Source organism: Suricata suricatta, chromosome 10, assembly GCF_006229205.1.
Source record: "Suricata suricatta isolate VVHF042 chromosome 10, meerkat_22Aug2017_6uvM2_HiC, whole genome shotgun sequence".
NCBI lineage: Eukaryota > Metazoa > Chordata > Mammalia > Carnivora > Herpestidae > Suricata > Suricata suricatta.
This window is the reverse complement of record NC_043709.1, coordinates 6211381-6236951: the sequence shown is the minus strand read 5'-3', so window position 1 is coordinate 6236951 and position 25571 is coordinate 6211381. Positions and strand designations below refer to the sequence as shown.

Here is a 25571-nt window from a genome sequence, read left to right as displayed (position 1 = left end):
TGCCTGTGGTTCACTGGGTGTTTCTGAGCAAAGCCTCCGCACAGGAGGCCACTCCTCACCTGGCCACTGACGGGGGGGGGGGGGGGGGGGGGGGGACAAATCTTGCAGTACTCCCCGCATAAAATTATCAACAACTGCCACAAACTTAATACGTTTAAACGACTTCATTTAAAAACCATGAAACTTCGACTAGAAAGAGAATGTAACCAGGGGCAAACTGTGACACTGAGGAAAGGCAGTGGCTGGCTCTGGAGAGCTATAGTATGGAATATGCTGGACTGTGACCCAGGGCGAGGGCCAGTGCCAGTTCGACACAAGAAACCTGGAGGGGAAGGGAAGAAAGAGAATGGAAGGGACAGACTAAAACCCAAACTCCCTGAACTGACATTTTAAGGCCACTTCCTGTGGCCAAGCAGTGCCTGAGCCACCAGCCGCCCTCCAACGTGCAAACGCACACTTGTATGAGAGCTAACTTCGGCATAATAAGCAGTATCTTTCTGGTTTTTGGTGGTGGCTCCTCTGGAAACTTGGAAGGAAAATCAGAGGAGGGGAGGGGGAAGAGGAACAAGAAGGACGTGCGAGGGAGAGGGCCTGCGGCTCAGACCACCACACTGGGAGGAAGGGGCGTCCAGACGAATGCACCGCCCCCGCCCCCATCAGATTCTACTCTGGGTGCGCCATGCTGCTGCACCTGCTTTGGCCACTCTCTCAGCCATGCCCTCCCCTCCCCGCTGCGAATTCTAAAGCAAACCTCACCTCCTGGAGAGATGGAGGCTGCCCCTTGAGCCCTTGGACATAACAAGCACCCTGCCACTCGGTGCCCTCTCGAGGACCTTCCTTCCCGTTTTTCTCCCCCTCCTTCCTGAAAGTACAGTAAAACCTTGGTTTGCAAGCCTAATTCGTTCTTATATAAACATGTTTATAATCCAAAGCACTCGTATATTTTCAAGTGAATTTCAAGAACCTTTGGCTCAGTTGTGATCACATACTTGGTTCCACGTAGCACTTGTATCCCAAGACGTCGCTCGTTTATCGAGTTAAAATTTATTAGAAACGTTTGCTCATCATGCGGAATCCTCACAGAACAGGTTCCTCACAATCCAAGGTTTTACAGTATTATGAGGGCTGCTGAGGCGAAGCCCTCAGACCCATGCTGACAAGTCACTGGTGAAAACGGCCACTGAAAGGACAGGAGTCTAGACGAAGACTTTCCCAAGCTAAAGCTCTGAATCAAAATTTGAGGCTTCATCCAGGCACCTGGGTGGCTCAGCCAGTTTAAACGTCTGACTCTTGATTTAGGCTCAGGTCATGATGTCACGACTCATGCGATCAAGCTCCCCACTGGGCTCTGTGCTGACAGCACGGAACCTGCCTGGGTTTCTCTCTCCCCCTCCCCTGATTGCACTCTTTTTCTCTCTCAAAAGTAAATAAATAAACATTAAAAAAAATTTACGGCTTCTCCATCACTCACTGGATGGAATTTCCTGGACAAAAGTTTCCCCTTCTTTCAACAGTTACGACACGATAAAACCACTCAACAAACTACAGACAGAAGGGAAGCTCTTCAGCAGCACAAGAACATCTATGAAAACCCCACAGCTACTGTCACATTTAATGGGTCAGAAACAAGGCACGCATGTCAACTCTTGCCATTGCTACCTGACATCATGCTACATGTTTTGCCAGGGCAATTAGGCAAGAAAAAGAAATAAAAGGCATCTGATTGTAAAGAAAGAAGTTAAAACTACCCATTTGCAGATGACATATCTTGTACATAGAAATCCACTAAAGAGTTATTAGAACTAATCACTGAGCTGAGCAAAGTTGCAGGACACAAGATCAATAACAAAATCACGTGTGTTTCTATATGCTCACAGTGAACAATCTGAAAATTTAATTAGGAAAACAATTCCATTTACAATCACACCAAAAACAGTAAAATACTTCAGAATAAGTTTAACAAACAAGTACAAAACTTAAACTGTGCAAACCGGCTCTCCTGGTCACAGGCTGGAGGCCAGACTACCGGCTACGGTGGGGAAACCCTGGCTTTACCTGTGGATTCGGTGCGCGCCCGGGAGCCCCACTGGCTTCTCTGTGCAGAAACAGACCAGGTGATCTTAACTAAGACTCACAGGAAAGAGCCAAGGACCCAGAATAGCCAAGACAATCTTGAAAAAGGGAGTAAAACTGGAAGACTTCACACATCCCAATTTCACAATCCACTACAAAGTTACAGTAATCCAGACTGGGGGGGACTGGAAAGTCCAGCTACTGGTTTTCGACAAAGCTGTGCCAAGATCATTCCATGAAGAAAAGAACAGTCTTTTCCACCAATGGCGCCGAGACAACTGGAAGCCGCGTGGAAGGAATGGAGGGGCTGCTACTTGGCACCACATGTAAAATCACCTCAAAGTGGGTCAAAGACCCGTCTAAGAGTTAAGTTCTTAGGAGAAAACATAGGCGTGAATCTTTGTGACTCTGGATTAGGCAACAGTTTCTTATATTAAAAAAAAAGGTACAAGAAAAAGCAACAAGCAACAAAAACATAAAAGAATGGATGAACTGAACTCTGTCAAGATGTTCGACATCACAAACCATCAGAGGAATGCTCAACATCACAATGAGGTGGCGCTCCATGCCCCCTGGGAAGGCTAGAGGACAGCAAGCAGGTAATGACATGGGTCAGCGAGCTGTGGAGAAACGGGACCCCTCACACACTGCCAGATGGACGTGAAATGACTGCTTTAGCCATTTTGGAGAAGTCTGAAGGTTAAATGCAGAGTTACCATATGACCCAGTAACTCTATTCCTTAAATCCAAGAGAAGTGAAAACATGCATGTGACGTGCATGTGAGTGTTCACAGCAGCATTATTCATAATAATAAAGAAGTCGGGGCGCCTGGGTGGCCCAGGTGGTTGAGTGTCTGATTTCGGCTCAGGTCATGACTTCACGGTTCGTGGGTTCGAGCTCTGCGTCGGGCTCTGTGCTGACAGCGCAGAGCCTGGAGCTGCCTCGGATTCTGTGTCTCCCTCTCTCTCTGCCCCTCCCCTGCTCACGCTCTGTCTCTCTCTCTCTCTTCCTCAAAACTAAACATTAAAAAAAAAGTGAACAATCACCTAAAGGTGCACTGACTGATAAATGATAAACAAAACATGGCCTAAAATATGGTGTCCTTAAAATATGGTCTGGCGATAAAAATGTAGTGACGCGTCACAACGCGGATAGACGTGGAAAACATGATGCTAAGGGGCAGAGGCCAGTCATGAAGAGCATACATGGCACGATTCCACTCACACGAAGTGCCTGGAACAGGCACACCCATCAAGACGGGAAGTAGATCTAGTGGTTGTCAGGGCTGGGGTGGGTGGGGGGCGAGTGACCACTAATGGGAAGGAGTTTACGAGGTGATGAAAATGTTCGAAAATGTTCGAAAATGTGGTGAAGGCTGCACAACTTTGTGAATCTACTAAAAACCACTGAATTGTACACTTAAATAGTGAATCATGGGAATTATATGAATAAAACTTATTATGGCCCCACTTCCCTTTTTATTATCCTCTCTGCATTCCTTTAGAATTGACAAATAGAGCAGGGTCAGAAGAGAAAGAACTACAGAGAGAGGAAAGAAGGCAGGGGGGGCCCAAGGTGTGCGCCCCGCCCCGCGGGTGCTCTGGGCAAGGAGCAGCCCGCCTTACCTGCGTCAATGGCACACGGGTAATGGTACCGGAAGGAGCAGCCTTTGTTGTAGCAGCCCAAGGTGGCACCTGCCTCCTGGCAGTGGGAACATTTCTGAAAAGAAACAAGTGCGGCACGTCAGCGTCCCAGAGTCACCCCTCTCCTCCGGGCCCTCCCTGAACCCCATCTGTCGTACCTCAGCACGTCTCTGTGGTTACAGGTTTGTTGGGGGTGGGGTGAGCTGGGGGCTGGTCAACTGCTAACCGCCGCCCACTGACCACGCGGTGGAAAGGATCCAGCAGTAATGTTTTAGGCCGGGCCTCACAAGTGTCCACGAATAGATCAAACAGAACACTGGGGTGGGGTGGGGCCCCCCGACTCGCCTCTGGTGCCCCTCCTGTCCGCCTGCCCGCACGCATGCTGCCCGTCCTTCCCCCATTCCCGCTGCATCCTAAAATGTCACATCTTGCCTGTTTATTTCTGCTGTGGAGTCTGGGGTAGGAGGAGAGGGTAAGATAGTAGAGTTATATATAAACCTTTTAGAATTAAAAGTGGAATTTGGTTTCTAGTTCTTATGTTTGTAAGATTTTATTTTTATTCTACTTTATCCCAAATGCCCAATACAAGTATATTTCCCTTTTCAAAAAAGATGGGCTCCTGTGTGCAAATGGTATTTTTATACACAAATCCTATTTTAAATGCACTAGGAAACCTGCCACAAATTTCTGGCTAAGTGAGACGTTATTCTGTAATTGAGATGCTCCCCCCTCCACGGGCAGGGCTCCTTCACGAGGGGCATGGCTCTGTCGTCCACGTGATGGGGCCGCTGTGAGCACTTACCCCTGTCCGCACAGGAGATGTGACCTAACGACAGTCCTCATCATTTGTGAAATTCAACCAAACTGGCCCTAAGGCTACCTGGATGGCCCAGACACTTGTTCCTGATTCTAGGAGAAGGAACATGAAAAAGTGCTCCCTCCGCAGTCACACTTGGGGAGAGGAGTGCCTTCACACTCCCCGAGACAAAGGGACTAACGGGCTGCAGGGCCCAAGTGGCAGCCTCTCAGGGGACAGTGTGGTCTCCAGATCTGCAACAGTGAGGACTGCCTTGCCCGGTGGGCAGGAGCTCACCCAGAGGGTGGCATGGGACGGACGGGACGCCCGCGACACCCCGCACACAGCAGCAGTCCTGGGATGACAGGGAGCCGGTCAAACGCCCCTAATGCGGACGCTGAAGCCATGTTAGTGCCAGGAACAGTGCAGCCCGAGTGCTCACCACACAGTGGGTGTCCCTGTGTGCCACGGAGGCAAACCCCCGCGGTCAGCCCCGTCCCCTCTGCACTCTCCAGATGAGGTGCGTGGGGCACGAGAGTGCACCGGCTCCAGTTGGAGCGGATCCGAGCTGACCACCCCTGGCATCCTCCAAAGACAAACTGGGCAGGAACAGGGCTGTAAGACAGGTCCTTCAAGGGCTCTGCCTTCCTCTCAGAAGACCAACATCCTTCTGGGTGCTGGTCATCAGTAAATGTCCGCCATGTGCCCTCACACCCTTGCCAAGAAACCGAAGACTACTTGGCCTGGAGTAAACCAAGGGCAGCCGGCAGCACCCTGAGGGTCCGTGCCACAGAGCACCTTCAGCACCAAGGGACGTGGCTTGCTCTGTCAGGGGCCCTGCCCCCACCCCGCTTCTACTACAGGCGCCCCCAACAGTCCGCTAACCAGAGTGCTCGAGCTCCAGGCCCTGCCTTCCCTGGAGAGTGACTCCCAGTCGGTGGCGGCCGTTTACAGGTGGGAGCAGCAAGCATTTCTGGAAGGAAAGTCTGCAGTTCAAGCAGCTTCTAGGGAAGTTTCACCCCTCTTAAGGAGGGACAAGAGGCAGGAGCCGGCTGTCTGCTCACTTGGCCTCTGTGAGGATGGGATGGTGAGATCTGCTGTAGTCTTCTTCTCACCATGAGGGGACAGCTGTGAAGACAAAGCCCAAGCTGCTGACGACAGCATAGTGACAGGATGGAAGGAACCCAGACCCCTGACACCCTGCTAAGGACTACATTAACTAGGTCAAGGACCATCCCATCTCCAGATTGTTAAGGGGGTGGATACTTTAAAAAATCACTTTTGGGGCACCTGGGTGGCTCCACTGGTTATGCTCCCAACTTTGACTCAGGTCATGATCTCACAGATTGTGAATTCGAGCCCCGAGTTGGGCTTTGTGCTGACAGCTCAGAGCCTGGAGCCTGCTTCTGATTCTGTGTCTCCTTCTCTCTCTGTACCTCCCTTGCTCGTGCTGTCTCCTTCTCAAAAATAAATAAATATTTTTAAAAAATCACTTTTGGGGGCGCCTGGGTGGCTCAGTCGGTTAAGCCTCCGACTTCGGCTCAGGTCAGATCTCATGTTCGTGAGTTCGAGACACGCATCAGGCTCTGTGCTGACAACTAGCTCAGAGCCTGGAGTCTGCTTCCTGTTCTGTGTCTCCTTCTGTCTCTCTGCCCTCCCCCTCTCATGCTCGGTCTCTGTATCAAAAATAAATAAAACATTAAAAAAAATCACTTTTGGGGTGCCTGGGTGGCTCAGTCAGCTAAGTGTCTGACTTCAGCTCAGGTCATGACCTTGCGTGAGTTCAAGCCCCGTGCTGGGCTCTGTGCTGGCAGCTCAGAGCCTGGAGCTGCTTTAGATTCTGTGTCTCCCTCTCTCTCTGCCCCTCCCCTGCTTGCACACACACTCTCTCAAAAAGAAATAAACATTAAAAATTTTTTTTTAATTAAAAAATCAAATATTCTACACAGACCCTCTATGAAAAGCAACCTGCAGAGCAGGATTTGTCATCACCCAAGTTCACAGACAGGAAAGGGAAGCAATCAAGCTCGGATGTGAATGTCTCTGTCCTCCCTCAGTACACGTCTCTGTCCCCTGCAGGGCTTCTCAATGCTCCCTGCCCAGAACCAGCCCACAGACCACAGGTGCCACCTTTTGCACTAAGAAAGCAAACTCACCCCTCATCAATGATGCTTGCTTCTTTCAGTTAAAAAGCACAGTTACTGCATCCAGAAGAGAAAGATACGGTATACTTGGGTCTTAGAGAAAGGACATTAAAGAGTATGTATGTGTAAGTATGTATGTATGTATGTATGTAATTTCCTTGGTTCTCTAAGTGTAGTCCTTGGACCAGCAGCATCCAAGCATGACCTTGGAACTTGTTAGAAATGAAACTTTTGGGATTCCGGGAAGACGGTGGAGTAGGCAGGACCAGGAATCTGTCCCTACGTGGTCAACCACTGCACTGTCAGCGTCTGTCTGACGTAACTATTTGGGAACTCTGGAGTCTGTTGCAGGCATGCACCTGCCCGGGGACAACCTGGATGGTAAGCTGTGGCTAACTTCGGTCACTTCCAGCTCCTGGCACAGTAGCACCCACCTCCCGCTCTCAGCCAAGCTCCAGGCAGGTGTGCACGCAGTCCTGGAGCGGCCTGCACACCGCCTGGGGGAGCCAGGGTGGGCAAAAAGAACCCCTTTTCCAAGTATCGGTGTGTTGGGGGATCTCTGTTCTGACTGCTGATTACTGCTTCAGGTCACAGAGGCGCAGATGGAGGTGGCCAACCACGGCTGTACCTCCCCAGACTGTTGCAAGCCTCCCCACCCCTCACTTCGGGCTGAAGGGACCTCTAGGAGATTTAAAAGGCTGGCATCCTCCCCTCATCATTTTTTGCTTTTTTCCCTTCTGGGAACTAGACATTAAAGAGTAGGATGTTAAAAAACAGCTATATATATATGAGTGCAATTAGAAAGTGACCCATATGTTCCCAGGGAAAGGCCTAGAAAAGACTTAAGAAGACTTGGCTGACACCTCAAGCTGATCCCAGGCCCAGAGACAGCATACAACAATTAAAAACAAACAAACAAACAAACAAACCCAACAGTTAACAACTTCCCAAAAAGCAAAGTTTGGGGAAGGGGGAGAATCTGATTTTCACATTATTAAATTCAAATTTCCAGTGTTCAACAAAAAAAAAATCACAAGGGATACATAGAAACAGGAAAGTATGGCCTTTTCAAAGGAAATAAGTAAAACAACAGATACCTTCCCTGAAAAAGGTCTAATGGCAAGCACACCAAAGATTTTAAATGAACTGTCTTAAAAATGCTCAAAGAAAGAGAAAGTTAAGAATACAATGTGTGAACAAATAAAAATAGCAGTAAAGAAAACCTAAAAAGATACCAAAAGAAATTCCTAAAAGCTGAAAAGTATAATAACCAGAATTTAAAAATTCACTGGAGGGATTCAAAGGCAGATTGGAGCAGGCAGGAGAAAGAATCAGTGAACTTGAAGATAGAATGATGGAAATGATGGAGTCTGAGAAACAGGAAAACAAACAAACAAACAAACAAACAACTGAAGAAAAGTGAACACACCCTAAGGGAACCATTTAAGTAGACGGACATAGGCACTGGGGGAGTCCCTGAAAGAGAAGAGAGAGGGAGGGGCATAGACAATTTTGGAATGGACGAACACTTCCTAAATTTGATGAAAGACATAAATATAAAGATCCAAGAAGCCCCATGAACTCCAAGAAAGATGAACACAGTGAGACACATCATAATGAAACTTTCAAAAGGCAAAGGAGAGACTCTGGGAGAAGTAAACCATCGCAAGCAGCCCTCTCTGCAAGACTGCCTGCAGATTCCGCCATCAGCAACTGTACAGACCACAAACAGTGGGCCGATACATTCAAAATCTAAAGAAAAAAAAACTATCAACCAAGAATCCTGTATGTGGCAATGCTGTCCTTCAGGAATGAAGGAGAAATGACAACACGGCTAAATACCCAAAATCTGAGGGAGCTGATGACCGCTAGAGCTCTCTGCAGGACCTGCCCCAGGGAGCCCTGCAGGGTGAGGCCGCCCCGAGGAATGGAAAGCTTAGTAAAGGTAAGCACACGGGCAACTGTGAAGACAGGTGCCACAGGAGCAATGGCTTGTAACTGCACTTTTGGTTTTCCACATGATTTAAGAGAACAATACAATTAAAGAAAAAAAACCCCCAATTAGTGTGAAAGTTAGTTGTAACTCTGGTTTGTGACTGCAAATCTTGTTTTCTACGTAATTTAAGAGAACAATACATTTAAAAAGTTATTAGTTTATGTTTTGGGACATGCAGTGTATAAAGATGTAAAACTGGGAAACATCAACAACAGAAAGGCCCGAAGCTGCAAAGGGGCAGCGTTTTTGTATGTTATGGAAATTAAACTGGTAAAAATCAAAGTAAAGTGTTACAGTGTTAAAATGTTACATATAATCCGCACAGTAACCATAAAAATGCTACTAAATATATAGGAAAGGAAATGACAAAGGAATTTAAACTTTCCACTATTAAAAAAAAACCCACACAGAAAATAATGCAGGAAATGAGGGACACAAAAACTACAAGACATCTAGAGACAAAAGAGCAAAATGACAGAAGGTGCTCATTATCATAATTACTTTAAATGTAAATGGATTAAACTTTCCAATCAAAAAACAGACACTTGCAGAATGGATACAAACTTATGATTCAACTATATGCTATGCACAAGAGTCTTACTTTAGATACAAAGACAAAATTGACAAAGTAAAAGGATGGAGATATTCCATTAAAGTAGTAACCAAATGAGCAGAGTGGTATCCTCTTATCAGACAAAACAGACTTCATGAATAGAAAAACCAGATAGAAGCAAGGAAATAGAGGCCTTAACATTATAAAGCAACCAGCCTAACAGACAGAACACAGAACATACCACCCAGCAACAGAAGTCACATTCTTTCAAGTGCGCGTGGGTCAGATTAGGCCACAAAGTAAGTCTCAACAGATTTAAAAAGATATCATACAAAGTATCTTCTCTGACCACAAAGAGATGAAGTTAGAAATGAGTGGCCAAAGGAAAACTGGAACATTTACAAAGCTGTGTAAATTAACATACTTTTAAACAAAAAGTGGATCAACGAAGAAATCACAAGGAAAATTAAAAATATTTAGAGGTTAATAAAAATAAAACCACAATTTATCAAAACTTTTGGGATGGAGCAAAAGTGCTGCTAAGAGTGAAATTTATAGCTATAAACACATTAAAAATAAGAAAGATCTCAAAGCAACTACCTACTTTTATAACTTAAGGAACTACAGAAAGAACAAACTAGACTCAAAGCTAGCAGAAGGAAGGAAATAAAAAGGATTAGAATGGAGATAAATGAAACAGAGAATAGACCAACAGCAGAGAAAAATCAGTGAATCTCAAAGTTGGTTCTTAGGGGAGTCTGGGTGGCTCAGTTGGTTAAGTGTCTGACTTCAGCTCAGGTCATGATCTCATAGTCTGTGGGTTCGGGCCCCACATCGGGCTCTATGCTGACAGCTCAGAGCTTGGAGCCTGCGTCGGATTCTGTGTCTCCTTTCTCTGCCCCTCTCCCACTTGCTCTCTGTCTCTGTCTCTCAAAATAAAATAAAGACATTAAAAAAAGACACTATGACTGGTCAGGACCAGCAAAACAAAACAAAACAAAATAAAACAAAACAAACAAACAAAAAACGTTGGTTCTTTGCAACATTCAACAAAACCAACAAACCTTTAGCTAAATGGACTAAGAAAAAGATAGGAGACTGAAATTATTGGAGTCAGAAATGAAAATGGGGGCACTGCTATTGATTCTACAGAAATGAAAAGGATTATAAAATAGTACTACAAGCAACTGTACATCAACAAATTGCATAACCTAAACAAAATGGACCAATTTGCAGAAACACAAAACCTACTGAGATTAAATCATAAAATATCTGAATACACATATAACTAGTAAGGAGACTGAATCAGTAGTAAAAAATTTCCCCCCAAAAGAAAAGCCCTAGACCTGACGGCTTCACTGGTGAATTCTACCAAACATTTGAACACTGAACTATTTGAACTAATACCAATTCTTGTGAAACTTTCCCCCCAGACTAGAGGAAGGGAACATTTTCAAAATTATTCTAAGGCTAGCATTACCTGATACCAAAGTCAGACAAAGACTTTATATACATATAAAAACTATGAATATCCTTTATGAATATGATACAAGAATCCTCATCATAAATACTAGTAAACTGAATTTAGCAGCATATTAAAAGGATTATATGCATGACCAAGTGGGATTTATTCCTGGAATGCAAGGGTGGTTCAATACAAGAAAACTGCTCATTGTAATATATCATATCAACAGTTTGAAGGAAATAACCACAGATCAACGCAACTGATGCAGAAAAAGCATCTGACAAAATTCAACACCCTTTTATGGTAACACTTAACAGACTAGGAATAGAAGGAAATTACTTCAATATAAACAAAAGACTTATATGAAAAATCCATAGGGAATATCACACCTAAAGGTAAAAAGATGAAAACCTTTCTTCTAAGATGAGGATGACAAGGGGAGGAGGCTGGCTTTCTCCACTTCTATGGAACACAGTACTGCAGGTTCTAGTCAGAGCAATTAGGAAGGAAAAAGAAATGAGGTGTCCAAACTGGAAAGGAGAAGTAAAATAACCTGTTGGTGTATGTTATGATCTACTATGTAGAAAACAAATACTAAAGAGTCCGCAGAAAAACCTGTTAGAATAAATGAATTCAGCAAAGAAGATACAAAATCAATACACAAAATATCAGTTGTGTTTCTATACAAAAACTGAATAATCTGAAAAGGAAATTACATATATAATTTTGATTTTCAATAGCATCAAAAGAATATTCAGGAGTTAACTAAAGAAATGAAAGACCTGTACAATGAAAACAATAAAACATTTTTGAAAGAAATTAAAGAAGACATGAATAAATGGAAACCCACCCCATTTTCGTGGATTAGAAGACTTAGAATTTAATTTTTTTACATTCATTTATTTTTGAGAGACAGAGAGAGACAGAGTACAAGTATGAGAGGGGCAGAGACAGAGAGGGAGACACAGAATCCAAAGCAGACTCCAGGCTCTGAGCTGCCAGCACAGAGCCCAATGCAGGACTTGAACCCATGAAACATGAGATCGTGACCTGAGTCAAAGTTGGATGTGCAACTGACTGAGCCACCCAGGTGCCCCAAGTTAATATTTAATTAAAGTGTCAGTACCACCCCAAGCAATATGCATATTCAATGCAGTCGCTATCAAAATCCCAATGATATATTTTTTTAACAGAAATACCTAGAGTGCCTGGGTGGCTCAGTTGGTTAAATGTCCAGCTTCGGCTCAAGTCATGATCTCATGGTTCATGGGTTCAAGCCCCACATTGGGCTATGTGCTGACAGCTAACTCAGAGCCTGGATCCTGCTTCAGATTCTGTATCTCCCCCTCTCTCTCTGACCCTCCCCTGCTCGTGCTCTCTCTGTCTCTCAAAAAGAAATAAAAAACATAAGAAAAAAATTAACAGAAATACCTATCCTAAAATTCATCTGGAATGTCAAGAGACCACAAATAGCTAAAATCTTGGAAAAGATGAAAACTGGAAGACTCCCACTTCCCGATTTCAAAACTTACTACAAAAGCTACTGTAATCAACAGTGTGGTTCGGGCATAAAGTGAGAGATAAGACCAAGAGAACAGAGCAGAAAGCCCCAAAGTAAACCATGGCATAGAGAGTCCAATGATTTTTGACAAGGGTGCCGATTCAATGAGGGAAAGGGCCATCTTTTCAACAAAAGTGCCAGGAAAAAGATACCCACATGCAGCAGGATAAAGTTGGACCCTTACCTAACACCATATTCAAATATTAACTTAAAATGGATTATGAACCTGAATGATAAACCAAAACAATACAACTCTTAGAAGAAAACATAGGGCGAATGCTTCATGACATCTGGTTTGGCCGTGATTTCTGATTTATGACACCCAAGGCCCATATAACAAAAGAAAAAAGACAAAATAGACTTCATTGAAAAGTTAAAAAATTTGTGCATTAAAAGACACCACCAGAGTAAGAATGGTGCTTTACAGAATAGGAGAAAATATTTACAAATCGTATATAGAATAAAGGATTAAAATTCAGAATATACAGAGAACTCCTAAAACTCAATGACGACAAAACCACCTGTTTCAAAACTGGGGAGAGGCCCTAAACAGACACTTCTCAAGAAGACCTATACGTATGGCCAATGAGCACATGAAAGATGTTTAACATCACTCACCATTAGGGAAATGCAAATCAAAACTAAAATAGGATACTACCTCATACCCAATAGAATAGCTACTATAAAAAAAAAACAAAACTCAGGGGCACCCGGGCTCAGTTGGTTGAGTGTCTGACTCTTGGTTTCAGTCAACTCAGGTCATGACCCCAGGGTCATGGAATTGAGTCCCATGTGGGGTTCTGTGCAGGACACGGAGCCTACTTGGGATTCTCTCTCTCCCTCTGCGTCTCTCTCAAAAACAAACAAACAAACAAACAAACAAACAACAACAACACAACAAAAAACCCAAACCCAACAAGTGTGGCAAGGATATGAAGACTGTGGAGAAAGGGAGAACCCAGGAGCACTGTTGGTATGAATGTAAAATGGACAGCCGCTGCGGAAAACAGTACGGCAACTCCTCAAAACGTTCAAGGTAGGATTATTGGGGCACCTGGGTGGCACATTCGGTTAAGCGTCTGACTCCAGATCTCGGCTCAGGTCATGATCTCACAATTCGTGAGTTTCAGCCCCGCACTGGGCTCAGTGCTGATGGTGCGGAGCCTACTTGGGATTCTGTGTCTCCTTCTCTCTGGCTCTCCTGCTTGTGCCTGTGTGCACATGCTTGCACGCTCGCCCTCTCTCTCTCTCTCGAAATAGACTTAAAAAAATAAACAATAAACATATAATTACAATATGATCCTTCAATTCCACTTTTGGGCAAACAGACTCAGGAACGAAAGCAGGGTCTCAAAGATATCTGTACACTCATGTTCACAGTAGCACCAGTCACAATAGCTAAAATGTGGAGGCAACCCAAGTCCACTGACAGCTGAATGGATAGGCAAAATGTGGTGTATACACACAACAGAGTGTCATCCAGCCTTAAAAAGGAAGGGAGTTCTGATGCCCTGTTACGAGAGAAGAATGCTGAGGACACTCTCCTCGGCGAACTGTGCTGGTCAGAAAAAGACACTGTAGGACTGCACTAGAGATGCCTAGAGTAGTTAGCATCAGACGCAGAAAGCATACCAGCAGCGGCCATGATCTGGGGGTAGGAAGGCGAGAATGGGAGTTGGTGTTTCATGGGCACAGAGCTTCAGTGTCGCAAGATGAAGGGTTCTGGAGAAGGACAGTCACTTACTCTTACGGAGCTTTGTACTTAACAGTTAAGATCGTAAGTTTTATGCTGTGTATTTTGTCACAATAAAAAAAAAAAGGTGAATTCTCAAGCCTCATCTCAGTCTGTGCCGTGACACGCGTCCACACAACTCTGACCCACAGCAGCATTTGAGAACTCCTGGTCCAGTTTCAACTCTCCAACTTTTTAGATGAGTAAAACGAAGACCCAGAGAGATGCAAGGACTGGCTGGGCTAGGATTTCAGGTGCCCTGGGAGCTATCTAGTGCTTTCCTCACTATCCTTCGATCCCCTACCGGTATCCCCAATACCAATGGACATTACGGGGGGTGATAGGCAGAAATGTGCCCCCAACTGTCAAAGATGTCCAACCTCATCTCCACAACCTGGCATCTGACATGGCTAAGGGACTTTGTAGACATGACTGTGTCAAGGATCCTGGAGTGGGGAGAGGTGGCCCCAATCTGGTCACATGGGCCCACGCAAGCGAAGGAGCCCTCCCAGAGGTGGTGAGAGTTGAGGGCTGGTTCCGAAGACGGAAAGGGCCACGAGCCAAGAATGGCAGCGGCCTTAGAAGCTGGGTCAAACAAGCAAACAAGTGCTTCCTGAGAGCCTCGAGGAAGGAACACAGCCCTGCTGGCACCTAGTGTCACCTCGTGGGGGCTGAGTGAGACCTGTGCCAGACCTGAGACGCGACAAGCCTGTGCTTCAAGCCGCCAAGTCCGCGGGAACGTGCTGCAGCAGTGACAGCGGATGAGGAAGTGGGGGTTTCCCGAGAGAATCTCACAAGGAGGAAGTGACTCTTCAGTTTCCTTTTACATTCTTCAATGTAACAAATTTCTCCCTCATGGGAAACACCCACAATTTAACTCACTTTTTATTAGGCAAACTCTGGCATCGTCAGTGACACTGGACCTGGAAGGGACGCTGGCTCTGTCATCAGTGCCCTTGTTTTTGGTTCAAGAAACAGAGGCAAAATGGCCTGCTGGAGATCATGCACCTGAAGTACCAGCACTTGAAACCGTAGCCCCTATTTCTTTTGAACCCCAAGCTCAACGTTCTTTATACCAGAGCACGTGGCCTTCTGGTCCCCTTCGTTCACTCAACCGTCCAAGACCTGACAAGTACTTCCTACAGGCCAGGTGCCGAAGACAGAATAGAAAGACATCTCCACTCTTCGGGTTCTATCCTACGCCAGATCAATACCCAAGCTAATACCGTTTCCAATTGGATTTTTATTTGCTTATTTTTTACTTGAAAAAACTATTTACACTATCATTTTCCTACAATGCAAATAATATAATAAAGTCACTGCACAGCTGTATGTCCTTTGTTTTTGACGACACTGCTGTTAGAAGTCTGGAGATGTGCCTTCCTGGGGGAGATTAGGTCCATGCAATACCGCTCTGCACACAAGGGAGGCACACAGTGGGGCTTCATCATGGTTTCTAAGCCAAGGTATGCTTCTCATTTTTTTAAAAATTTGCTTTGAGAGAGAGAGGGAGAGGGAGAGAGAGAGAGAGAGACAGTGAGGCAGAGAGACAGGGAGAGAGAGCATCCTAAGCGGGCTCCGCACTGTCAGTGCAGAGCCTGACCTGGGGCTCAATCCCATCCATCGTGAGATGACCTAAGCTGAAATCAAGAGTCAGAAGACCGACAGCCACCCAGGCACCCTAAGTCAAGGTACGTTTTTCTTTTTCTTTTAATGTTTATTTATTTTTGAGAGAGAGGGAGAGACAGAGAGAGAAGGAGACACGGAATGCAAAGCAGGCTCCAGGCTCCAAGCTGTCAGCACAGAGCCCAATGTGGGATTTGAACCCGTGAACCATGAGATCCTGACCTGAGCCAAAATCAGACATTTAGCCAACTGAGCCGCCCAGGCGCCCCTCAAGGAAGGTTTTTCAAACAAGCATCAGCCCAATCTTCCCAAGAGCAAAATGTTCATTATTGCAGGGAATAAAGGTTATCTTTAAGTGACCCTTGTAATTTCTGCTACTGATATCTTAGCAAATAGATTATAGAACGTATTCTTAGTTTTTGGCCAGAATTTAAACAACAGAAAGTGGCCATACACCCACCCTGACCCTTTCACCAGCCCTTCTCACTGTCCCAGAGGCCGGGCTCACTGACTGGAGGTGGCAAACTTCAGGAGCTGAATCACCTCAGAGCAGCTGAATCTGCATCTGATGGAAGCTCTGAGGGAGAATTTTGCACGCCTCTTCATTCACAGAAAGACTCTTTCCTAGGAGGTGTAACAGTGACTGAATAATCACTCTGCTCAACGAGCATCGCAAAGCATTTGGGTCAGAGTAGTATTAGTGTTGCTGATGACCGGCTCCGTCAAGGTTTGAAGACCCCATGTGCTGCCTCTGCTGTGCCCAGGATGGCTTTCTTTAAAAAAAATTTTTTTATAGTTTGTTTATTTTTGAGACAGAGAGAGACACAGCACGAAAGGGGGAGGGGCAGAGAGAGAGAGAGGGAGACACAGAATCTGAAATAGGCTCCAGGCTCCAGGCTCCGAGCTGTCAGCCCAGAGCCCACCACAGGGCTCGACACAGCCCAACTCACAAACTGTGAGATCATGACCCGAGCAGAAGTCAGACCCTCAACCGACTGAGCCCCCAGGTGCCCCCGAGATGGCTTTCATGTGCCCGCGCCTCTGTCTGTGCTCACGTTATTTACTTACTCATGTCTGTCTACCTCCCCTCCACTGTGAGAGTCACTCATGTGTCCCCAGGACAGCAGGTCGTAGGGACCGTGACCGTGACCTGGTGGAGTGAGCGCAAGGTCTGATGCATTCGAGAGCTCGAGAAAATGAACGAGGTTGCTCTTCAACAGGAGTTAAACAGCTGATGCTGGCAGAGCTTGGAGAATGTGGAGCAAGGTCTGTGCTCATTTCCGGCTCCCAGCAAGAGCGGTTTTCCCCCTTTTCATTACGCCTCCTGGATCTAGGACGGAAGCCTCTGCTGCCGGAGCAATCTCCCCTCGCTCCGCGGCAGAGCCAGGGCTGATACACAAGGAGCTACCCTTTAAGGCCCTCGAAGCATCTTTCTTTTTGACGCAACTCTGCATCCTATCAATTTTCTTTCAAGAACACTTGAAGGTGTCGGCCAAAGCAATCCATATAAAACCCTGTATGTTTTGGGTCCTTGCTTCCGCAGAGCTAGCTAGATAATCTCCTTCCGTCCCCTCACGAAAGCTCCTGAGACCAGCTCGAGCGTTCCGCTGCTGCTTGCCTTTCTCAGACTGCAGGGACGGGCTTGGCGACAGCCGGAGCCACCAAGGCTTCAAAGCCAACCCTGGAGGGCCAGGGGGAGGCCCAGGTCTCCTCCAGCTCCACGAGCCGCGCAGCACGGGCTTGACAGGTGTGCGTGTGTCCCAGAGCTGCTCCAGCAAACGCACCCGTTTTAGTAACTGAATCCACGAAATACACCTCTTAGTAAACTGGGATGACACCAGCGTACATGCCACTCAGTCAGCAGCACTCACTGGCTAAAGGCTGTGTGCACCTGAAAACAAAGTGTCAGGGCCGCCTGGCCTCTCGCAGAGACTGTAGGGCGGCCCAGTGCCGCCGTAACCCGGCCGTGGAGCAGCGTGAGGGCCGGTGGGAAAAGACCCTGAGGGTGTCAGCGCTTGTACGAAAGCCAAAGTCAGCACATCAGTTTTATCATCTGCAAAATGGGGCTGACAAGATTTGCTCTACCCTCCTCATAAAGTCCTTGGGTGAAATGTCTCATAAATTAAAGTTATGTAATTATTAGGACTTACAAAAACATGGAAAACACACCTTCCTCTATAATGTCATGTTTTTCGCAGTTACTGACGTCAAAATTAGACCCACCACAAACCAAGTAGAGCCTATTCAGTTAAGGCAAACAAGTTAAACGAAACGTTTCGCTTGCGCATCCTGCCTGAAACAGGGAGACTCTGGAAGGCCCTGAGCACCTGTCTCTGGCGGGACCTCAGCTTTTCGCTGTAAATAATGGCGATTAGTTGAAGTGTTTTGTGAAGCACTTTTGCATTGGAAGGTACTAAACAAACAAGGAGGAATAAAACTACACGTAATCAATTACAAATTAAACACTTGCGGGAGGTCAAAAGCATCTTAAAGTACCCAACGCAGACATACGGAGCACACGCAGACGGAGGAAGGGTGCCCTGCAGGCTGGCCCCCTGCATCTGCAGACACTCCCCTTGCCTGCTATGTGGATGCCAGGCCCAGGCTGCCTGCACCAGTGTCACCCGCCACACGGCCACACGCTCCTAGCCACAGTTCTCCCAGCCCACCCCCACCAGGTCGTGTCAGAATGATCTAGAAGAATTTCTCCTGCTGCTCTGGATCCCCTGCCACAAGGGGCTGAGGGCCCTGCTCCTCCCAATACTTCGAGAGCCCGACAGCTCATCTCTGTCCCCTGGGACAGTCATCTGCTTTCCACCAAAACCAGGAGAAAACACACACACGTACAATCTTCCTTAATCTGATTGTTATCTTTCAGATATAAAGACCATCAAGAACTGAAATTGTCCTTTTAGACCCCCCACTCTCCTCCCACACCCCAATCAAAAAGTGGTTCTGCTGCCCTGAAATTACTAGTTTCCTTGGGAAAGCTTCTCAAATGACACTATAAACCTATAGTAAGGGTCTCCGTGGCCAAGTAGAGGTTGAGGGGGCAGCTGGTCCCAGAGGTGGAACAAAATGTGGGTCAGCATGATCAAGGTCAAAGTCAACATGCAGCTGTTCTAGCAGCCTCCTAGTTACATCCCTGATCCACGAGGAGAGTCTGTTCCCTGAATCCCCTTTCTACTGTCTTTGTACTCACAGATGGATTTACAGTAAAGTTACGCTGCTTTGAATGAGGCCAGAGGGCTTGGGATTAAAGGACTCTTTTCTCTTCATTAACAGTGTCCTTCCTTGTCTTTCTGTACTTCATCTGCCAAACAGAGGAAGCCAGGATTTAGCTACAACCTTGAGCACACAGAGAATATATTTAGAGCACACACGCCTTTTTACAATGGATATGCTCATTTTAACATTCGGCAAACAAATAAGGAAAAATTAGGTTTAAGGTGCAGTGGGGCAAGGGTGTCTTTTCTCTAAAAGCCTCTATCACATATACCTTTTTTTGTTGCTGTTTTAGAAATCTAGACTTTCACAGCCAGTGTGCTGGAGGCAAGGTACACCTGCTGCCCCGTCAGATGGGACGGGAGGTAGTGGCTGACGGGTGCTTCTTCACAGAATCACGAAACCCAAGTTATTCTATGGAATACGATGAAAGGACCAGCCTTCCTGATGAGCTGTTCCTGGGACTTTTAATTTGCCTCGTTACTGTGTCCATTCTGATCAACAGCACAAAACTGCAGAGCCCAGACGCTGGGAGCCTGGGCTGGAGAAAAGTGAGTAGAACTGGGTGCCTCGGTCTCCACGGGTTGCTCACTCCTTACGTTTCCTAGGAGGCGCTTCACAGGGGCGCTCACGGGGCCTTGGACCTCAGTGGACTTTGCTTTGATACCTGAGTTTGCCTAAACGGTGTCGGCTGCAGAAGTGTAAAAGTCGTTCCTTTTTTGTTATTCATTCAACACATATTTATTGCATGCTATGGGCAAGGTACAGGGGCCCCCAAACTGAGGGCCCGAAGTCAGGCAGCGTCTGCCCTCAGGGAGCTTCCAGAAGAACTGTGATGTGTTATGACATAAGCAGGACTCTCCAGCCTAGAGGTAGTGTGCCCCCCGGTAGGTCAGGAAAGCACTCCTGGGGTGCTGCTTGAGCGGTCTAGCTGTGGAGCAGGAGCAGGAGCTCCGCCGGCAAAGAAGGGAAGGGGGCCACAGAGGGAGCAGGCAGGTGTGGGGGGGCGCGTGCGGTGGGACGGGATCCTGGGGGTGGGGGCCAGATGAGCAGGAATGCGGGGCCAACGTCACCGCCAGGTTAGGTACCTCCCGGAAGCTCGAGTGGGAGGGTGCGCAAGTGCACACAAGAGGCTGTGTAGAGACACTTGGACATAAAACCAGCAGGACCTGGGGATGAGCTGCAGCCAGGGAGTCTGCGAGTCGTGGCCGTGTCCTGGGTGCCCTGGCGCGCGGCGGTGGCCTCGCCGGTGCACAAAGCGGCAGGGGAGCCCTTCGGGCATCGGTGCGGCAAGATTATACGAGCAGAGGACTCGCACAGCCCCAGCTTACAAGCGACCTACTCTCAAAACATTCCCTTTACAGAAGAGAAGGTCTTAGACCTAGAACAAAATCTCGCCTGGAATAACCAGGAATGGGTTTAATCTCAAATGACATTCTGGGGTTATTGAAGATAAAGCTAGAAACGTTCTGGAACATGTTACACTATTTTGAATTAAACTGATTATTCTCTATTTCCTCAGAGTGATGAGTCTGTTATTAGGAATATTCTTGTAAGATACTAGGCAAAGACGAGGCTTTATCAAAGTGACTCAAGATAGAACTGAAAAACTTGCTTCTAAAAATAAATCTCAGGGTACTTGGGTGGCTCAGAGAGTTAAGCATCTGACTTGGGCTCAGGTCATGATCTCATAGCTCATGGGTTCGAACCCTGCATCAGGCTCTTCATCGACAGTTCAGAGCCTGGAGCCTGCTTCAGATTCTGTGTCTCTCTCCGTCCCTCCCCGGCTTGTGCTCTCTCAAAAATAAATAAACAATAAAAAACAAAGAATGCATAATACAAAACATTACAAAAAATAATCTGCCAGCAAGCTTTTTTCTTTTTCATCTTCCTGTTTGTTTAAAAGTGGAGGGGAGGAAAAAAAATGCAGTGAAAGACACGTTGCAGTTAGTTAGCGGACATCGCCTATATTTGCCTTCCTTGTATTCAGTGGAGAATCCTGGTTCCTGCCTCAAATACTGGCAGTCTAAAGAGACGAAGACATGAAATGAACAAAATGGAGAGAAAGCCTGGGCGGAGAAAAGATCTTCCTTGAGGAAGGAAATCAACCCCTGGCCCTGCCTCTCACCAGCCAGATGAGCACGGCCCAGTTAATCTATTTAAACCTTGATCCTCTCAACAGCAAATTGGCGATAAAATCCCACTGGGAAAAAAGGAAGGAGGTGGAGAATCTTTTAAGGAAACTGGTGGATGGGGATGAGGGATGCCTGGGTAGCTCAGTTGGTTAAGTGTTGGCTCGTGGCTTCAGCTCCTGATCTTGCAGTTTGTGGAATCAAGCCTCACATTGGCTCCACGATGACAGCACAGAGCCTGCTAAGGATTCTCTCTATGCCCCTCCCCCGCTTGTGCTTGCACAAGTGCTATCCCCCCCAAAATAAATAACTTAAAAAAATTTTTTTCATTTATTAAAAAAATGTTCATTTATTTTTGAGAGAGAGAGCATGAGCGGGAGAGAGGCAGAGACAGAGGGAGATATAGAATCCGAAGCAGGGTCCAGGCTCGGAGCTGTCAGCACAGAGCCTGACGTAGGGCTTGAACCCACACACCGTGAGATCATGACCTGAGCTGAAGTTGGACACTTAACTAACTGAGCCACCCAGGCGCCCCAAAATAAATAACTTAAAAAAAATTGATGAAGGAGGAAAAAGACCCCAAACCACATAAAACTCTGTTTGACAGAGTGTTTTTTAAATGACATGTAGGGTATTCCTAAGACGCCCTGTATAAAAACAGAAGGAAAACGCTCCAGCAGTGGTCCCACCTGGAATGGGTGGCCCCCAGAACAACCAGAAGCCCCCGAGCTTGTCCGCAAAGCCACGGGAAGCTGGAGACAGTCAGCGGCACAGACGGCCAGGAAGAGCGGGCTCTTACAGCCCACCGCTCGAGATTACACTCAAACACAGCCACTGCCGCTCGGGTGCACTTGTTTTGGACGTTCATCTCTTCACCGGAACATTTTTAACAGATCGGGCACAGTATCTACCCCCTCTCGATTATATATCTTAGTATCAACACTTTACTGATGACAACATTCTCTGGACACATACTAATACTAGCACAGGTACTAGTAATCCTTCAGTGCCCACAAAGCCGAAACAGTTTATAATGACCACATATGGAATGAACTTCATGGATGGATGTGGTGGGTGCAGACACTTGACCACCTGCTGTAGGTTTTTAATGTTCTCTGATTCCCTCTCCTGGACTTACAGTCTTCAGGTTCAGCAATAATAAAGATACACAGGCAAGACAAAGCAATATAAAGAAATTTCCCTGATAAAATGCATCCACTTGTCAAATGGAAGTGCAAACCAATCTTTATCCCCACACTTTCTAGAATATTAAACTGTTACAAAAGGCTTAGTTAGTTTAGTTGTTTTTCTTTTGCACAACATGTATAGTTACATTAACAGACACTCTTACTAACTCCACCTTTCAAAAAGTCTGCACAAGGCTTACTGGGGATGTTTCTTCAGGCTGACCAGACCTTGGTTTTCTCCAGTTTGCAATTTTATCCTACGCAGTTACAGTTTATCCTACCTACAAGTACATAAACGCCATTAAAATAATTCTAATCAGCATCTTTTACACCTGGAGAAGAAAGCTGTGGCTTTGATAAAATGGTATATATTTTGTTGAGGGGAAGTTTTACATATTAAAAATAAAAGAGACCTGTGCCCTTTAAGAAGTTAGAAAGGAGGGGCTTGGGTCAGGGAGGTTTTTTTAAAGCAGTAATTAGCGCGGTTGCTCCTTTTGGCAGCTGAGAAGTCTGGGAAAAGGCTGCCCCCAGCAGGAGCAGGCGCCCTGGCAACCTGGGGAGAAGAAAGAGAATAGTCTTTTCTTGAAGTATAGAGATAAATGCTTATGGACAGAGTTGAAAACACTGAAATTAAAATTGCACAAGACTACGTACGGGCATAATTTTATTTTCCCCTTTGCTCAAACAGTGGGTTGGATTTAAAGGGAAATAATTACCTTTTGTGTTTAGAAAGGCATCTTCTTAAAAAAATTGCCTGCCAGGAAAGTGACTCTCTGCATAATCCTCCTCGTCTCCCCGGCTCATCCCAGGAGCTGGGTCTATGCTTCCAGAAAGCCAATTACAAGGAACCGATCATTCACAAGATGCTCGCATTTAACTGCTGACGATTTGGGGAACAGGAATGACAAACGTGCTGCCATCACAGGCCTCCTTTAACAGGACCTCAAACCTGCGCAGCCTCCGCCGGAACGTCAGTCAGCCAAGTTCCATACCCTTGGAGGCCTTTCTTCCATGTTTTTACTGCCTCTCTTCCCACTTGGTCTGTTTTATCCTTTCCTGCCCAGATCTACCTCCATCTGACCATCCTCTCCCCCGCTCATCTTCTCAACCCGAGTCGAGGTCTTGTCTGCAAAGCCACTCCTGACACTCCTGAAGTGGCAAGGTCTTCTAGGGCAGGGCCAGCCTGACAGAGGGGGCACTTTCATACAGAAAAAAGGCAGAAAGGAACCTGAGAAAACTAGGATGTCTTGGCATAAACTACTGCCCTGAAGCCAGTGCCAGATCCCAATGACCCCCTCGGAGGGCTTTATGGGGCCACTTAATGAGGCGGTCATGTGTGAGACACCTCCCTTTAGATCTAAACCCTCAGGTCCCTCTTCCCAGGAACCTGCACTAGAGGGAAAAACTGGTACCAACCTAGCATGGAAACTAACCCAAACTGGTTGACTAGCTCACGGTCTAGCTTTCATGAACCAGCTTAAACAGGCGAGTGTTCAGAGCTGATCTTAACCATCACGTGAAGCACGTGTTAACAATGCAGATGACGGCCACCACCCACAAGGGCTGAAGGTGCAGCATCCCAAATGTTTCTGATCACCAAGAAAGTTTAAGAAGCACTGGCTCAATCCATCTTCATGGATATGGATATTTTCTTCTTTACTTTCTATTTTAGAAGGTGAATCCTAGAATAGAAGAAATGTAGCAAAAGGCCAATCTTAACTTCAACAGAGGAAGAAAATGGAAACTCAGAAGTAACAGGACTCAAATTAGAAATAACGGGGCGCCTGGGTGGCTCAGTTGGTTAACCATCCAGCTTCGGCTCAGGCCATGATCTCACAGTTCGTGGGTTTGAGCCCCACATAGAGCTCTGTGCTGACAGCTCAGAGCCTGGAGCCTGTTTTCGGATTCTGTGTCTCCCTCCCTCTCTGATCCCCCACTGCTCATGCTGCCTCTCTCTCTCTCTTAAAAAAAAAAAAAAAAAGTGTAAAAGAAAGAAATATTGACTAAATTCAACAATTACCTCTTCCACCTCCACTTTTTTTTAAATTATGTTTTTAATGTTTATTTATTTTATTTTAAGAGAGACAGAGAAAGCACACAGGGGAAGGGCAGAGGGAGGAGGAGAGAGAGAATCCCAAGCAGGCTCCATGTTGTCAGCACAGAGCCCGATACAGGGTTTGATTGCATGCACCTCAAGATCATGACCTGAGCCAAAACCAAGAGCCAGACACGTAGGACACTTAGAGCTGACTGAGCCACCCAGGCGCCCCACCTCCAATTTCTAAATGACAACAGACTGCTGTGACCAATCTCATTTTATCTCTCAAAACCACCTGGTAGGGTAGTCTGGTTATTGTCTACACTTTACAGGGTAAAAAAAACTGGGTGGGGAGGGGCTAAATGACTTGTCTACCATTATGATTTTGCAAGTAGCCAATCCCTGTGAATAAATCAAGAATAAAACGAGACCTACAAGAGTCTGTAATCATTACCCCTTGCCAACAATCTCTTCTACTGTCTTCAAAGACCTGCTGTTGGGTACATGCAAGTCCCTTTTGCTCTCCTTGAGATCCTTTTCCTCTGGGCAGCCTGGTCAATGCACAGTGGTTTTGTGATAAAAGGTGGCTCCATCATGTGGGTTCTCTTTCATGAGTAAGATTACGAAGGCAACCAATACATGATGGCGTCTGCAAAATTACTGAAACTGTCTGAAAATATATCAATGACTATAGCGCTTCAGAATTCCCAAGTCAAATTATAGAGCTCAAGGCAACAACTGGTGCTTGCTGGTGGTCTCAGAGCCTTTGAGGGCCCAAGGTGTGTGTGCGTGTGTGGATCACCTGCTGGGGTTCCCTAGAGTTAATCTGGAAGGTAATTCTGAGTGTGGCCGTCTAAAACTCACCAACAAAATCTTATTGGCATTTGCGCCGTAAATGGAACCCTCTTTTTTCCAAAGGAGGGGGAGGGATGGGTCTGGGAGAATGGAATTCCCTCGCTGGAGATAACACCCCTGGAAGTGGCTCACTCTCCTGTGTGAAGCACAGGCGAGCCGAGGAGCCCTGCCGGGAGGGAGCCCAGCACAGCGGTCCGTGAAGACGCCGGCCCCGGGGCGGCCTCGCACGAGGCCCCTCCATCTCTCCCGTGGCGCTCCGCACACAGCCCGGGCCTGCACGGCACAGGACCTGGCCCGCAGGGAGCGTGCTAACTGCTCCTGACCGTTTATGGCCACCTGTGAGGGATGAGGGGCAGGAGCCCGTGGAGAGCGCCAGGCGAAGGGGCTGCTTCGTAGAGAACGAAGAGCGTGCTCCTGGCAGGGTGTGGGTTTTAGAGGGCATGAGAGAAGGGCTTGGGACAGCAGGGAGGTGTGGCTCTTAACGCGTGCCCATTTCTCCCTCCACTCTCTCTTCAAATCCCCCAAGTCGCTCTGACCTACTGGC

The 25571-nt window shown here is 46.6% G+C and overlaps 1 protein-coding gene across 3 annotated transcripts in view; it reads right to left on the bottom strand.

Moving 5' to 3' along the window:
• TCF20 (transcription factor 20) overlaps positions 1–25571 on the bottom strand; it is a 96359-nt gene that overhangs the window by 10085 nt on the left and 60703 nt on the right. For 2 of the 3 annotated variants that reach the window (XM_029955747.1, XM_029955748.1), the window contains one exon: positions 3700–3793. In XM_029955747.1, coding sequence (XP_029811607.1) covers positions 3700–3793 — 94 coding nt within the window. Of the gene's footprint in view, positions 1–3699; positions 3794–5398; positions 5642–25571 lie in introns of those variants that run through there. The other variant, XR_003914799.1, reaches the window with a different exon arrangement.